Here is a 15042-nt window from a genome sequence, read left to right on the forward strand (position 1 = left end):
AGCGGCGGCGGCTGCGGGGGCTGCGGCGCCAGTGGAGGCGCGCGGAGCGGTGCGCGCCGCGAGCTGCAGCCGCAGCGGCGAGGTGAGAGGGGGCGCGGCCCGTGACCCGGGGAGGGGGCGGGCGCCAGGGCCTGAGATCCGAGGCTGGGATCCCAGCGACGCTCGAATCCCGGGAGCTTTGGAATGGCGCGGGGAGTGCAGAGAGGAAAGGAGAGTTTGGGGGCCCCGGGCCCTTGCTCCAGGAGGGATGATGGAGGGGCTGAGACTCTGTGGAGGAGGACGCAGCCCGCGTGTTTGTGGAGTGTGAGCCAGTGACGCTGCTAGTGTTGCTGAGTGAGCGGGTGAGTGAGAGCAGGACGTGTGGCACACTGTGTCCCCGGCGTGCATTTGCGAGGGTGTATGGTATGCGTTGGAGCCAGCGTCCATGGGCGTTACAGACTTTGTGCGGGTTTGCGCGTGCGATGGGTTCATTTTCTCTGCTGCGCGTGGGAGTGTGCGTGTCTCTGTGTGCTCGTGATGGGTTTGTGTCGCGGGAGTGAGCGCCCATCGTCGGACTCGCATTCTCCTGGCTTGGGGGGGGGGGGGGTCTTGGTAAGTCTCAGAGGGTTTGCGCCCCAGGCTGGTGGGTGCACAGTCTGTGGTCCCTACGTGCAGCCGGGTCCCCGGAGCGCTCAGGAGGCGCGCAGCCTCTGACCCACCTGGAGTAGCCTCCGTGGCTTCGCCGGAGCCCTGCCCAGGGAATACTAGTTGCCTCCCGCTCCTGCCTCACTGGGTGTCACCGCACAGCCACTCTCCCTTCTCCAGGCCTCAGTTTCCCTTTTAAAGCGGGCTGGTACTGGTGGAGGTGGATTTGAGTGGGAGGATACACGGGCCCCTCGGAAAGCGCTGTGGCAGCGGGTGGCGGGGGCCCTGGACGCACCAGAGAAGAAAGTATGAGCCACTCTTGTGCCTGGAAGGGGCTTTTGCGGGATCAGGTGGGTGCGTCAGGTTAAGGTAAGTGTGGTGGAGCTAACTCATTTTAGAGACAAGAAATAAACCGAGGAGTGGTGACCTGCCCAAACCTCCCCCGGGACACCGTAGGGGCTGTTCCGTCCGTTCCTACTAATGCGCTGATGCTTTCTCCCCTCCCCAGGAGCCCGGCGCGACACCCAGCGGCGCGCCCTGCCCTGGCGCCATGCACTGCGAGGTGACAGAGGCGCACTCAGACAAGAGGCCAAAGGAGGCCCTCGGCGCCCCGGGTTCAGGCCGCGGGCCCACTGGCCTCGGCGGCACGCACATGGCCTTTAGGGTCACCGTGAGCGGCGGCGGCTGCGTGGATGGGGACTCGCGTGACCTGTTGCCCCGGCCGCCCGTGCCGCCTCCGTGCGCCCACGACCTCCTCCGACCACGGAGCCCCAGAGACTACGGTCCGTCCAAGGCCACCGCCGGGAAGGGTAAGTCTGCCCTCGCCAACGTGTCTGGCCGGAGGTGTGGAGAAATTCGGGCTGCCTGGCCTGGATACCGCACACCTTGGTGGGAATTCTCCAGAGAACTTGGTGGAACTTTCAACAGTGCTCCTCAGTTTCTTTCTAGTTGTTTGGGACTCGGTTGTCATAAAATGATGCCTGTTTAGGAAGCATCTCATTTAAAATCAGTAAGCCTATTTTGGAGAAGTGTGTGTATAGAAAGTTCAGATTACATAATTTTACTTATGTGTATTTCTGATAAAAGTTGTGTGAAACTTATCAGAATCTTATAAATTAGGGTGAATAGCAACTCGAGGATCTCTGAACCAGTTGCAGGCATATTTTGAGTTATTCCAATCTCCCTAAGTAACAAAAACCAGAAGCCTTCAGCAAGACCTCTCCCCTCTTGGAACCTCAGTTTCCCCATCTTTCAAGTAAGGAATTAATTACATCAGATGATTTCTGGATTCCTGTTAGAAAATTTTATGAATCTATGATCTGTCCTGAGTCAAGTTCTGACTTAGAAAATGGCTTTTCTCAATTTGAAGCTTCAGAAGCATAATCTTTGGTCAGAAGTTCCTTTGCAATACCTTTCCTCCACCCAGTGAAGCTGGTGGGTATAAGGTGCAGGCCCAAGGAAGGTTTATGGGCTCAAAGTCAGCGATGATGTGGGGATTCTCATGAACCTGTTCTTCTCATCACAGTTAATTATTATTGAGCCATTATTTATAAGTTTCATGCTGACAGATAATTAACCAGAAATTGAGGAAATTGTTAAGACGCTGTGTGCTCCTCTCCCCCTGCCCTTTTTTTTTTTCCTCCCTGAGAGAAACCAAGGCTTGGGATTTCATTATTTCAGCATTTGGAACCTCTTGGTTCTATCCAGGTGATTCTTAAGGAAGACAAAAAGTTTATTTGGCTCTATAGACATCACTTCTTTAGCATCAACCCCAGCAACTTAGGTAGGGTGTCTTGCTTTTAGAGATGAGAGCTTCTTCAGGGTAGAAAATATCCAACTTCCTAATTCAGGGACTGGTAAAACGAAATGAACGCAAACTGTTTTTCTTTTTAACAAAAACATCAGAGTTTGTTAGAAGAGTGCTATTTCTTCTCATTTTCAATGTCAGTCTCTTCTCCAGCAGATAGGGGTCCTGTTTGAAAGGGTAGATACAGAAAAAAAAAAAAAAATGGCATGGCTTTAGAGTATTATTACAGGGATACACATATAAAGTTCTCTTTTGCTAGGGAGAGAGGAGTGGTGTGTAAGACATGAGTAATATTTGCTGCCCTGAACTCCCTGCCTTGCCCGGCTCCACGCATAATCCTCCCTTAAACAGATACCCTCCTGCAACATTTTAAGTTTTAAAAAATCATAGCTGTCAACTGAAGATCGAGTTCTCGGCAGACCTGGTGAATGGCTCTCCTAAACATAGTCTTTGTCCTGAGCCTTGGTTAGAGACCTTTCATCTGGATGTTTTGCCTACGATCTTCCTACTTCCATTCTCCCAACCCCCAATTATTTTTATCCATACTCCCCCGCCCCCACCAATGTCTTATGTATGAGATGTTTAAGTCAGGATTATATTTGGAAAGGACAGAGGAGGATAAAGGGATGGGAGGAACAACTTTTTTCTTTGTACCCTAAGGTGGTTGTTCTGGTTAAGTGTTTGCAAGAGCCTTCTAAACTGTTTTCTTCACAGCCTTCAGCAAGGCTGGTGGGGTAGGATTTATCACACCCATTTGAAAGAGGAGGAAACTGAGGCCTGAGAGTGGAGAAAGTGTCTCCTATGTAAAAGGGCACCCAGCAGGTCTGGGTGGGAGTTCTCTGGTCAGCCTTTGCATGCTGACCTGGGCTTGAAGAGGTTTCCATCCTGGTTTCTGTCTTTCTATGCAAGTTCTTCTTCAAGTCAAGCCCTTCAGTGGCCTGAGACAAAACCAACTTCCAGCAGAGTGTCAGCAGTCCTCCTATAAATGCGTAAGGAACCGGCACCTCTTACCCCTACTCCCACCCAAATATTCCCCAGACCACGTAACCCTTTGAATGTTTGGTGTGTAGCTTCAAATCTTAGGTTTATTGGAAACAGACATAATACCAATTGAAAAATATTTATTGACTATGCCCTGCCATCTATGATTTGTGGGAGTTTGGGGGAAGTTATTTCCCTCTCTGAGCTTAGTTCCCCCATTTGTAAATTTCCTGTGACACTGACTTAGAAAGCCTCAGTGCCTGGTTACTGGGGGGATTACTCTTGTAATGTGTTTATTGTTCTCAACCTCTGGTTCTTCATTTGCATGAGAGATAATAATGTCTTCCTCTCAGGGTAAATCAAACAATGGTTGTAAGAATGCTTTATAAACTAAAAAGCTAGAAGGGATCACTTTTACTATTCATGCCAGGCACCATGCTGGGGTAAGTGATCCTTGAGATAAAGGGTGCAGGGAAAAGAGGGAGAAAGGTTTGATTTTTAAAATGTTGGATGTGAAGCGTACTCACTGGTACGCTAGCCAGAGGAAGCTGAGAGGAGCGAAGCTTCAGGTCTTTTGTGGCCACGGCTGCCCAGTGACCGGAGAGAAGACAGTATTGCTTGGTCTGGGGTCAGGTTTCAGATGATATGCCTTCTTGCTTCAGACAGACCCTAAGCCGAGAAAGGGAGCGAGCCCTTTAGTCCAGCAGCTTATCCGCAAATGCTAGGGCCCTCTGTGTTTCCAGATCTGGAGTCAGGAGGCACTGGGATGATGCGACGTCATGGACTAACATTGTCATCATTTACAATAAGAATCACGATCTGTTTATGGCAGAGTCCCGTTTATCCAGATTCCAAGCAGCTGGAAAGGCCAAATTACCAGATGCTGCATTTTTCTTTCTTCTTATTAAACACCCAACGCTCTGCTTTTGGAAGTCCTGACAAGGAAAGAAGGTAAACATCTGGGCTTTATGGAGGCAGACAGCTTTGTGGCGATGGCCCGATGACGCTTGTTCCCCGTGCACAGCGTTTTACGGTTTTCAACGTACGTTCCCACACATTCTCTCATCTGCCCTCACGCCAGCTGTGCTCTGCCTACCTCGTGGGCTGTTCGGACGGAACAGATGGAGAGCACTTTGCAGTTTTTAAGTGCTGGGCAGATACTGGCTCTTACTACTATGGTTCCCATTTTATAGATGAAGACGTTGAGTTTCAAGGATGTGCTCAAAGCTACAGACAGAAAGTGGCAGTTTCTTAGCCTTCCACTTCCAAGTACCAGATCCCGGTGCCACGGGTTGTACCTTCTACATGTGTGTGGCAGCGGCTGAGAGCTGGCGTACTAGATGGCTTCTGAACGTGCCCGGGGAATTTAAAATATTTTTGCTTTTGGTATCTCTTCTGTCTTGAATTTTTGGAAGTAGTATCTGTGCCATAGTTAGAAGACTTGCTAGTTTACTGTTTTTCCAGAGTTGCTGTTCCCAGACTGAACCAGATAATGAGCTCACTATTTAATTCACAACGACTCTCTGGGCCCTTTCACCACGTACTGAGACTGGACACGTCCTAGCAATAAAAAGAAGGCTGACGATCATGACAAATGTGGACACTGCCATTAGTAAACAGCCATCATAATATGGCTGTAAATGCCAAAAAGGAGTCAATCTTGTAACTTAAAATAATAGCTAGTATGTGTGTGTATGTATGTGTGTGTGTATATATATATATATATATATATATATATATATATATATTATTTTTTTTTTTTTTTTTTCTTGAAGAAGGAAAACAAAATGCCATTCTAGTTTGTCCGCATGGGCATTAGGGGCTGGTGACAGTGGAGAGTAAACATGATGGTTTTAGTGGCCTTACCTGGTAGAATTTCTTCATCTGAATCAGAAGCCACAGAGATGTCCTCGGGAGGCCTTGCAGGGGCTAGCGCATCCATAATAGAAAGGTATGAGTTATTTTGAAAGCATTTACCCCCTCCGGCTCTGGTGGGCAATTTGCTTGCATTTCATCCATTTTAAAGTGCTGGTCCTGCGATCCGGAAATAATCAGATCCAAATTTTTTCGGTGCTTGAGGTTTCAAATAAGGAGGGGAGGGAAACCTGCTGGCCAAATGTCAGGCTCAGTGAGACAAAGAGAGAACCGTGTATGTGTGTGGGTACACAAATACGATAGGAACATGTTGCGTCTACAGGCATGAGAGTTATGTATCCGACAAATCTTTTATAGACGTGTAGCGGAAATATAATTCCCAAAGATTCCCTAAGAATCTTGTGCGGCTAGAATTTCTCTTCCCTTCCTGCCTCCCAAGCTCTCCAGAAGCTGCTAGGACTTGGCGTACAAATGGAGAGGAGACCATCACATGAGATCGTAACTTAATTTAGGCCTAGCTGCCTCTGAGCAGTTTACCTGCCATACTTGGCTGGGCCCAGGTCTCAGGACTCTTCTAGCTGTGGAATCATATCGATAGGCTGTCTTGCTCCATCTGTGATTTGAAAACATAAGTTTCTTTATATGCTGTGGTTTTCCTTCACACTTCTCCTCCTTCTGAGAAAAAAAAAAAAAGCAACAACAAAAAAAACCCACCCCGTCTTTGAGTTATTCATCTCCCTGCGTTACATTTGCGTGAGAAGCTAAATGAGCCAGCACACTTATTTTTACAGTGCGTTAAAATCTCATTACAGGCATAAGTGCACAATGAATCATTTAAAAAAATATATTCTTATGTTCTTTGTTCTGAATGTTGCATAATTATCATCATTTTCTTCGGTTTTATTTTGTGGAGTTTGGCCAGCATCCTAGAAAAGGGGAGAAAAAGTTTTCGGTCCTTTTTTGGATAGGATTAGGAAACAACAACAACAACAACAACAACAACAAACAAACAAATACCAACTTTATTTGTAAGTTGACCAGACTATGGCTAACTGTGGCTTTTGCCTAGAGAGGGTCATTTCCCTTCCTTGTCTCAGTTTTCTTGGGAAAAAAATTCCCTTTTTTTTTGAAGCCGATGTGGTAGTATTTCAACAATCTCACCTTATATATACACGATTGTATTTAAAATTAAATTATGTGGTTTGGTAATTTACTTTCCTAATGCAGATTTTAGTTGCAATTAGTTTGGACCTAGAGACTTGTGTTGTTTCTTTTGGTAGGGGGTAGTTTATTTTTGTGCCTAAAGAAACAAAGACATTCAGTTCAAGGGGGAGAAGAAATGAAACAAATTTTGCAGTGGGCTTTGAAAAATTCAAGTGCATTATGCAGAAAGCACAGCTGTAATACCAGGGCCAGGAAAAAAAGAGCAAACTCCTGAAATATTTGTGCCGAGCGCCTTCACTGTGCTAATGATTCTAGCAGTTTAAAAACGGACTTCTTGTTTATCAACAGTGGCTGCCCGAATTAATAGTTTACAATGAAAAAAAAAAAGTGCTTTCAGCATTCGAAGCAAAGTCCGGGCTGATAGCTGAGTTAGTAAGGAAGGCAGAAAAGGGGGAGGGTGGTTGTAGCTGATTTGGTCTCCCTAGGCCTTATTTATAAGAAACTGAAAGGAAACAGAGACCTGGGGTGGGTGGGGGTGGGGAGAATACATCCCTAACCCAGTGATCTTATAGTTTAAAGTCACTGAAAGCATCTGTTTTCTTCTTTTTCCCGTCTTCCCCTAAACTCCAAAGGGTTATTCCTTCAGAGGGTTTCCGGCGGATTGAGGCGGATTGTGTTAGCATTACGAGCTGTGTTTTTAAAGTCAGCATTTGAGTCAGATGCACTGAGAGGAGACCTTCAGTCCGCTAACTGAATAATGCATTTCCTGTATGGCCTGAATTTATTTGGTGGTTATGGTTGGGCCTGTCTGGAGCAAACACATGCACCATTGTACAGCCTCAATGCATGCAGGCCATGCTCTTGGCTTTGAGTCTGTTTCCCCATCTGTAAAATGGGAAGCAGTGGGGACTGGATGATCTATACATAGTCCCTTCCTGCTCTGATGCTCCGGGATTCCCCATGAACTGGACTGGGAAGTTTGGGAAGGATCTAGGGTATGGGAAGAAGGCACCTTTGTCTCGGGTCAGGTTTAGACTTGATTTCTCCTATGAACACTTGATTCCTGAAGCTGACCACAGAAGAAAACAGAAGAGGAGAGTCAACTAATCTTTACTGAGCACCTACTCTGTGACAGTCTGGGTACATTATAGTTGTGATTGCAGTTAATGATGCCCAATAACCCTGTGAGGAAAGGAGGCATTGTTTTGGTTATACAGATGGGGCAGCTGAGGGTTGGAAAGGTTAAGTCATTTGCCCCAATAATAAGCTCACTATTTAGTTCACAGCGACTTGCTGTACAGGTAGTAAGTTAGTAAAGCCTGGGATTTGAACTCAGCTGTGTCTTACAGCAAAGCCAATACTTTCCCCCTAAAGCACAGCACTCTCAAGGACGGGCTTTAAAACCCAGGCAGTGGCACGGAGTTGCTGTGGCTGCAGAATGTGCCCCCATTTCCGGGGGGAACGTAGCGGAAGGCTGCGGGCTGGGCCAGACAGCCATTCCTGGGAGCGGCCCTTTCCGAGTCCCGGCTAACAAACAGAGGTGTGACTTTATGGGGAGACTCCCTGCATCCATCCACCTCCCTGCTGCAGAAATGGGGGAAAGACAGTGGTTCCCAGCTGTGACACGGGGTTCTCAGGCCAGGCCTCTCTGAGGCTGCGGAGGGATCCTCTAGAAGCAGCTCCTTCTCAGAAGCGGCGGCACACGCATTATGGCGGGTTCTAGTCCCTTTTTGAGCCTTTCACACAGTCTGGGGAGATTTTCTTGCCCAGACCCTGGTTGTGGTCTTCCTTCCCCTGCTTCTGAAGGCATCTGTTGATGTTTGAAGAGAATTCCTCATAAGCCCCTCCATGCCTAGGGTAGAGAATGCATGCTTCACCGGGCACGATGGCTTAAGATCTATTAAGCTATTTCTTATTCAATGATGGGACGGAGAAGGGCTTGGTGGGGAGAACAACCCGGGATCAGGGTCAGCTTGAGAGTTTGCTTGTGGGAAGCGGGGCTTTTGTATCAGATGATGAACACACCAAATGACCCCCACGGAAGGAAAAGTTCCCGCTGCTGGTTTGTGTCTGTGGCCTTGCATGAGGGTGCCTGCGTTCACGAGAAGGTGGACATTCTCAAAGAATCCTACTTATTCTGAGGATGGCTTTGCAGGAAACCTTGTTGCCCCAGGCTTCTTTGCCTTCGGATGTTGACCCTGAGTCTGAAAGGGAGAGGAGGAAGCAGTACCAGGATGGTGCTGGTTGTGATGTGGCCCAGCCCCTTCCTACTTGTGTCTTTTTAACCACTACATTACTCTTTTAGATGTTGTTGCTTTTGTTTTTAAATAACAGGTTTGATGGAAAATAGAGCTTTCGCAAGAAACCAGGGAGAATTCTAAACCTGACTTTAAAAATACAGATCCCATTTGCTGTTTTAAGCTCTCCGGAGGGCTGGAGAGTGGGTTTGTTTTGGAACGTTGCTGGACTATATGAATTACTTCTCTGAGGCTTGGGTATTTAATACCTAGTAGAAGTTTGTATAAGAGCTGATGATGTATTTTGCCGACTTTCCAACCCTGTAAATAAATTACATGTGCCGGCAGAGGCTGCCAGGATCCACTGTGTCAATTGAAGCTTAATTTTTATCCCAAACCACTTAATACTTTTGTCCTAGCGAGTAGGGAAAGTTACCCCGTCTTGTCCAGCAGCGGGCCCATTCCAAGACAGAGACAGCTTTGCGAGACCGTGAATAGGCCTCCGTGGATTCACCGATCTTGACACGGTTTTCTGTGATTAAGTAGCTTCAGCGCTCTCAAACCCAACCCTCCAGGCAGAGGATGATAGTATAATTTTAAGTGTATCGTAAAAATGAAACTCAATCGCTTCCACTCCCAAACCTGCCTCGCTCCCCTTCTCTCTGGAGAAAACGGCCGTAATTATGTGTTTAATCTCAAGACCGCCTGTGCATTTTATCTTATTTGAGTGCAAAGCCCAGGTAATAACGTTGGCATTTCCAGCACGAAACAATATAGGGTTTCTAATTTGGAGACGCTATTAAATATTTCATGCTTCAACCAAACGCAATTCTTTTTTCCTATAATAAGTTTAAATATTAATTCTCTGGAATGTCAGATGCCTAAAGCTAGGCATTTAGTGATCTGCAGTTTCAAGTATCTCGAAGAAGGTTTATGAAACAGGATATTTCACTGGGAGGGATGAGTTGTGTGTTTCAGAGATATCTGAATTCAAGGCAGCGTCTTCTGATTTACTTTTTAAAGGGAAAAGGTCATAAAATAAGTTGCTTTATGTGCTGAAGGATTAAGTGGCTTAGGCTGAAATAACAGCAGGGACTTTACTGTTTTTCCCCTTATATTTTAACAATGCTTTCTGGGGGAGGGGGTGGGTCATTTTCCCGCCTGCTTGTCTCCTCCCCCATCAACCACCCCCCCCCCCCCACCAGCCAGATGGCTTTAATTCTAACCAAATCCCACGCCGAGGCCAAATGATTGATCAAACAGTCATTTGGACTTACGTAGCGTTCTTTGTGAGAATATCTCTGCATTGGAGCTTCTCGGCCGGGTCGGCTCTTCTTCGGGCCTTTAGATGGTTGACTTCCAGCAGACTGAGGGGCTCGGAGAAGTGGGAGTGCAGGGGTGGGTGGGGAGCAGAAGCCCCAGACCTTGCCATCTAAGAACTCCTTGCTTAGAAACTTTCTGTTACTTCCCATCCCTGACAACAGGGGTATCCAAGTTTTCTAAATACAAGGACAAAAAAAATCTTTCCCCGGTTCACATGACAGCAGTTATATATTTAGTGTCTGTTGATGGATAAGATGCCTAAAGAGGTTATTAGTTTTAAGAGCTCTTTTAAACAGATTTGTATTTTATCATTCACTTACCTATCTGTAGAGGTCTCCATATTCTCCAGTCTTTGGTACACGCTTTACAGGTGGCCTCTGATATTACAACTTGGCTTATAGATTGGCAGCTGTTTGGCCAATGGGAAACATCCAGGCCCTTTGATGTGATGTTCAAGGCCTTCCCCACCAGTCCGCCTCATCTCTTGCTGATGCCTGCTTTGCTTGTTCTCTAGCGGTGTCGAACTTTTCCTTATGTAGCTTCAGACCCAGGATTTTCTCTTTACTTGTCCTTCTGTCCTTATACACTGTGAGCGTCTTTTTATTCATCTTTGTACCTTCGTGTCCGGTTCCAAGTCTGGTACAAAGTGCATATCCTAGAAAGATAGGGTGATTCTGATTGAGGTTGTGCGCATGGAACTAGGCCACCAGGTTCGAATCCTAGCACTGGGTACTAATGTGGGGAATATGGGGCATGCTGTGGAGCTTTCTGGGCCTTGGTGTCCTTATCTACAAAATGGGGATAATAATATCAATGATCTCAAAAGGCTGTTATGAGGATGAAACGAGTTAATACATGTATGGGTGCTTAAATATGGGGATTGGACCATGGTAGAATGCTCAATAAATGTTGGGATTATTATTATTGTTATTGCTAATGTAAACGTTTGGTAAACAGAACCTCTTAGAAGGGCCTTCCTTCCCTTCCTTTTCACCAGACTGACTCCTACTTGTTCTTTAAGACCCAGCTCAAGAGCCACTTTCTCCCAGAAGGCTTCCCCTTCTCCCTAGGCTGGGTTTTGCTAGAGCTCTGGCACACATAGCCCTTCTCCTTCCTTCTGCTATAGCACTGGTCTGTGTGATTTTCTATTTACTTGTGTGTTCTTGAGGACAGGGGCAGAGTCTCCTTATCCCTGCACAGCTCAGGGTCTGGCTCAGAGTGGGTGTCTAGGAAGGTTGGGAATGGAGTCCAACGCAGTCTCTGCCCTCCAGGAGCTTGTAGCCTACAAAGGAGGAGCCAAGTTGTATGTTCTTGTTTTTCCCACAAGGTTGAGCCCACGGTAAGCTCTCGGCGCATATGAGAGTCTGATTAAATGTACAAGGAGTTTTCACATGCACACACAGTCACATTCTCTTTCCAGCACCTATTTGGGGCTCTTCATAATGAAGTCTGCCCCTAGCTTGCTAGGTGACCTTGGGCATGGCCTCTGACCTATGTGGGTCTCCCCTTCCTCTCTTTTCTGGGAAGAGTTGGCTTCGGTTATCACAGACTCTTCTAGGTTGCAAGCCTATGGAGTTGCCGGGCCACGGACCAGGTGGAGGAGCTAGGGGCCTGATGGCTGTGTCAGAGTGACTGGCCCAGAATTGGAGGCACCTCCTGCTGCACACCTTCCCTCCCTCCTGGGAAAAATCAGACATTGTAAAATGTGTCCCATCATGTGGTTTAAAGAGCAGATGGTGGTGGTTGTAACACCCAGATTTCTCTACAATGAAGAAGAACCTCGGACCAAGTATTGGAACTGAGGGCCAGGAACCAGACGATGGCTCTCTGTAGTCCTGCTGCGGGGGTGGAAATTGATGTACATACGCTGAATCTCCACTCGAGGTCAGGCTTAGACAGAGCCCCCCGGGGGCATTGTACTGGCCTACCAGCTTCTCTCCAGCCATTGTTGTGGTTTCAGCCCTGTAAACTGGAAAGCTCTGCCCAAATCATTACCGTTTGTTCAATCTGCCTTTGAACAGAGGGGAAGACTAAGTTCAAAGAGGCCATGTTGTTACTTGTGCAAATGTGGCCACGTGGCTTTTGGAGTCAGAACTGGGTTCAGATTCCTAGTATACCACTTGCTGGACCTTGGGCAAATTCCTCGAGCTGTGAACCTGAGTTTTCCTCATTTGTACAATGGAGATAATTTCTGTCTCACCGGGTTGACGTGGGGATGAAGATGAGAAGTCTGTAGAGCACCTAGCTCAGGGGCTAGCACATAGTAGGCGTGAAACAAAGGTGAGCTGATGCTGTTGGTCTTGTTGCTATTATTTTTTTTTAAATATTTTTATTTATTTTTGAGAGAGAGACAGAGCACGAGTGGGGGAGGAGCAGAGAGAGGGAGACACAGAATCCCAAGCAGGCTCCAGGCTCCGAGCTGTCAGCACAGAGCCCAATGCGGGGCTCAAACCCACGAACCGTGAGATTATGACCTGAGCCAAAGTCGGGTGCTCAACCGACTTGAACCACCCAGGTGCCCCAATTTTTTTTTTTTTTCAAGTTCGTTTATTTTGAGAGAGCGCAAGTGAGAGAGAGCACATGTGAGTGAGGGAGGGGCAGGGAGATTTGGAGAGCAAGGAAGAGAGAGAGAATCCCAAGCAGGCTCTGCACTGTCAGGGGGAAGCCCCACGTGGGGCTTGAAACCCACAAACCTCAAGATCACGACTCGAGCCAAAATCAAGACACTCAACCAGCTGAGCCACCCCAGGCGTTTGTCTTACTGAGTGCAGAGCTGGGACAGGTTCCCAGTCCTGACTTCATCTGACGCTCCTCTGTGGCATGGTAGCCTATCCCCTTACTCTGATTCTTGTTTTACTTTTTTCGTGAAGTTAGAAGAGTATGGACTTCGGAGTCTAAGGACTGAGGTTCTCATCGGAGCCCTGTGGGACACAGATCTGATCGGCTGGCATCTGGGCTTCGCTTCGAGCTGGCGGTAGGTGAGGAGCTGTTGTCCTTGCCCAAGTGGGTGTGGGCTGCCTCAGTACAGCTGTCTGACAGGTCCTGGCTCTGGGTCAGTCCCAAACCCTCACTCGGCCTGTGGTGGCTCTGGCGTCCAGCTGGAGCGGGAGGGTGTCTGTGGGCCTGGTCAGGAGGCAGAGCCACCCGCCCCCTGTTGATTGGGTTGGGATTCGCCTTCTGAACAACGCCCAGGTGAATTGCTTCCATTCTGCTTCCCGAACTTGTGATGCCATAACTGTTCTGCTCCCTGCTTCCCCATGTGTGCAGGTCTGTGCATTACTGTAGTGGCTTCCATTTGTTGAGCCCTGTTGTGAGTAGATAACCTGTGAAGCCATTTAATGCTTTCTACATTTACTCTGTGTGAGGGGGAAACTGAGGCCCAGAGAGTGACCTGCCCAAAATTCTGGAGCTGGTGGCCGCAGGCCTGTCTGACTCGAAGACCCAACCTTTCTTACACCTTGCTACCTCTCTGGGTCCCCCCTTCAGGTCCTCTGGACCTCCTTGCTGCTTCGGGTCCAGTCTTATCTGTTCATCAGGGTTGAGAGGCTGCCTCTTCTGGCCGGAATTACCATTTCCTTGCTTCGGCTCCTGACTGCCCTTTGTCATTTTTCTTTCTCTAAACAGGTGTTATAGATGCTTGGGTCTGTGTTTTCCTCTGTGATGAGACCATGCGCTCCTTGGAGTTGGGTCCATAGTAAACACATCTCTGCCTTGTAGAGGGAGTGTGGCAGAGAACAGAGTGAGCGCAGAACCCCAAGAGAATTAATCTGCCCCTTTCCAGTCCAGGTTTCCGAGGGGAGTTCCTCAGGTAGATTTTCTATTTGTAAAATGGGGACGGTGATCCCTGCCCAGGCAATTGTCATGAGCATATGGGATACAGTGTATGAAAGTGTCCTGAAAACGGGGAGGGCTGTACCTGGGTTTGCTTGTTGGTTCATTTGTTCATCAATGTGTATTGAATGGCTGCTGTGTCTCAGGTATTGTGTTGAGCCCTGGGACACCATGGTGGTCTAACAGATGGAACCTTCACTTGCACGGAGCTTGCAGTCTCGAGGGCAGTGGACAGTGGGCGAGTGTGTGCAGGACCCCTCCCAGTCCTCCTCCGTGCAGCTTCACCGCCTTATCACCTGTTTACCGTCCTAAGCAGACTCCTGGGCTCCAGCCAGTCTAAGCCTCATGACCTCGGACAGTCTCTCTGAGCCTTGGTTTACAGGCTTATGAAACAGAAATATTTGCTAGCTAGCTCCCCTTGCAAGGCTAGTGAGCGAATCAGTGAGGTCCGTGGGAAGGGGCTGGACGCTGTTGGAGGGGGATAGTCAGTCCCTTTGCCAGCCCTTTCCTTGTACCAGTAGCCAGTTTTGCTTGCTTAAGCTTTCCTCCTGGAGGGGATGCCCTTTCTCATTGTCTGTGGCAGTATAGGCCAAGAACTTTCCTTTTGCAAAATCTTCAGTCCCTCCCGTCCCAGCTCACACCCCTCCTTGCCCACTCCTTTCAGTCTCTCAGTGACTCTGCCTACTCATATAGGAGAGCTCTTTGCTAGGGAGATCTGGAGGCATGTAAATTCCTACTGTGCGATATTGGGCACATAGATGGGGGCACTGGGGCTATTAGGGGCCCTTCTCCCCTCCCTCCCCTCCTCATTTTCAGTGTGCCGAAGTACCCATTTATTGAGTCCTGCCAGACACTGGATTATCTTTTTAAATTGACTACCTTAATAAAATTCTCCCCCCGCCCCATTTTGCATTCCCACATCTTTGCCAACACTTGGTATTGTAATTCTTTTTAAAGGTAGCCATTCTGATTGGTGGATAGGTGGTGGAATCTTACTGCCATTTTAACTTGCATCTCCCTAATGACCAGTGATGTTGAGCATTTTTCAAATGTGCTGACTGGCCACTACTGTACCTCTTTTGTGACATGCCTGTTCAAGTCATTTACCTATTTTTTTGTTGAATTGTTTTATTACTGAGTTTTTTCTTTTATGAATTGATTTTTTTAAATATAATTTATTGTCAAATTGGCTTACATACA

At 47.7% G+C, this 15042-nt stretch overlaps 1 protein-coding gene across 2 annotated transcripts in view; it reads left to right on the top strand.

The window, feature by feature from the left end:
* Positions 1–15042, top strand: part of GLIS1 (GLIS family zinc finger 1) — a 228921-nt gene continuing 213879 nt past the window's right edge. For both annotated transcript variants that reach the window (XM_060624603.3, XM_060624605.3), the window contains exons 1-2: positions 1–82; positions 1133–1433. In XM_060624603.3, coding sequence (XP_060480586.2) covers positions 1175–1433 — 259 coding nt within the window. In that variant the 5' untranslated portion in view covers positions 1–82; positions 1133–1174. The remainder of the gene's footprint in view (positions 83–1132; positions 1434–15042) is intronic.

This window comes from Panthera onca, chromosome C1 (assembly GCF_046562875.1).
Source record: "Panthera onca isolate mPanOnc1 chromosome C1, mPanOnc1 haplotype 2, whole genome shotgun sequence".
Classification (NCBI taxonomy): Eukaryota; Metazoa; Chordata; class Mammalia; order Carnivora; family Felidae; genus Panthera; species Panthera onca.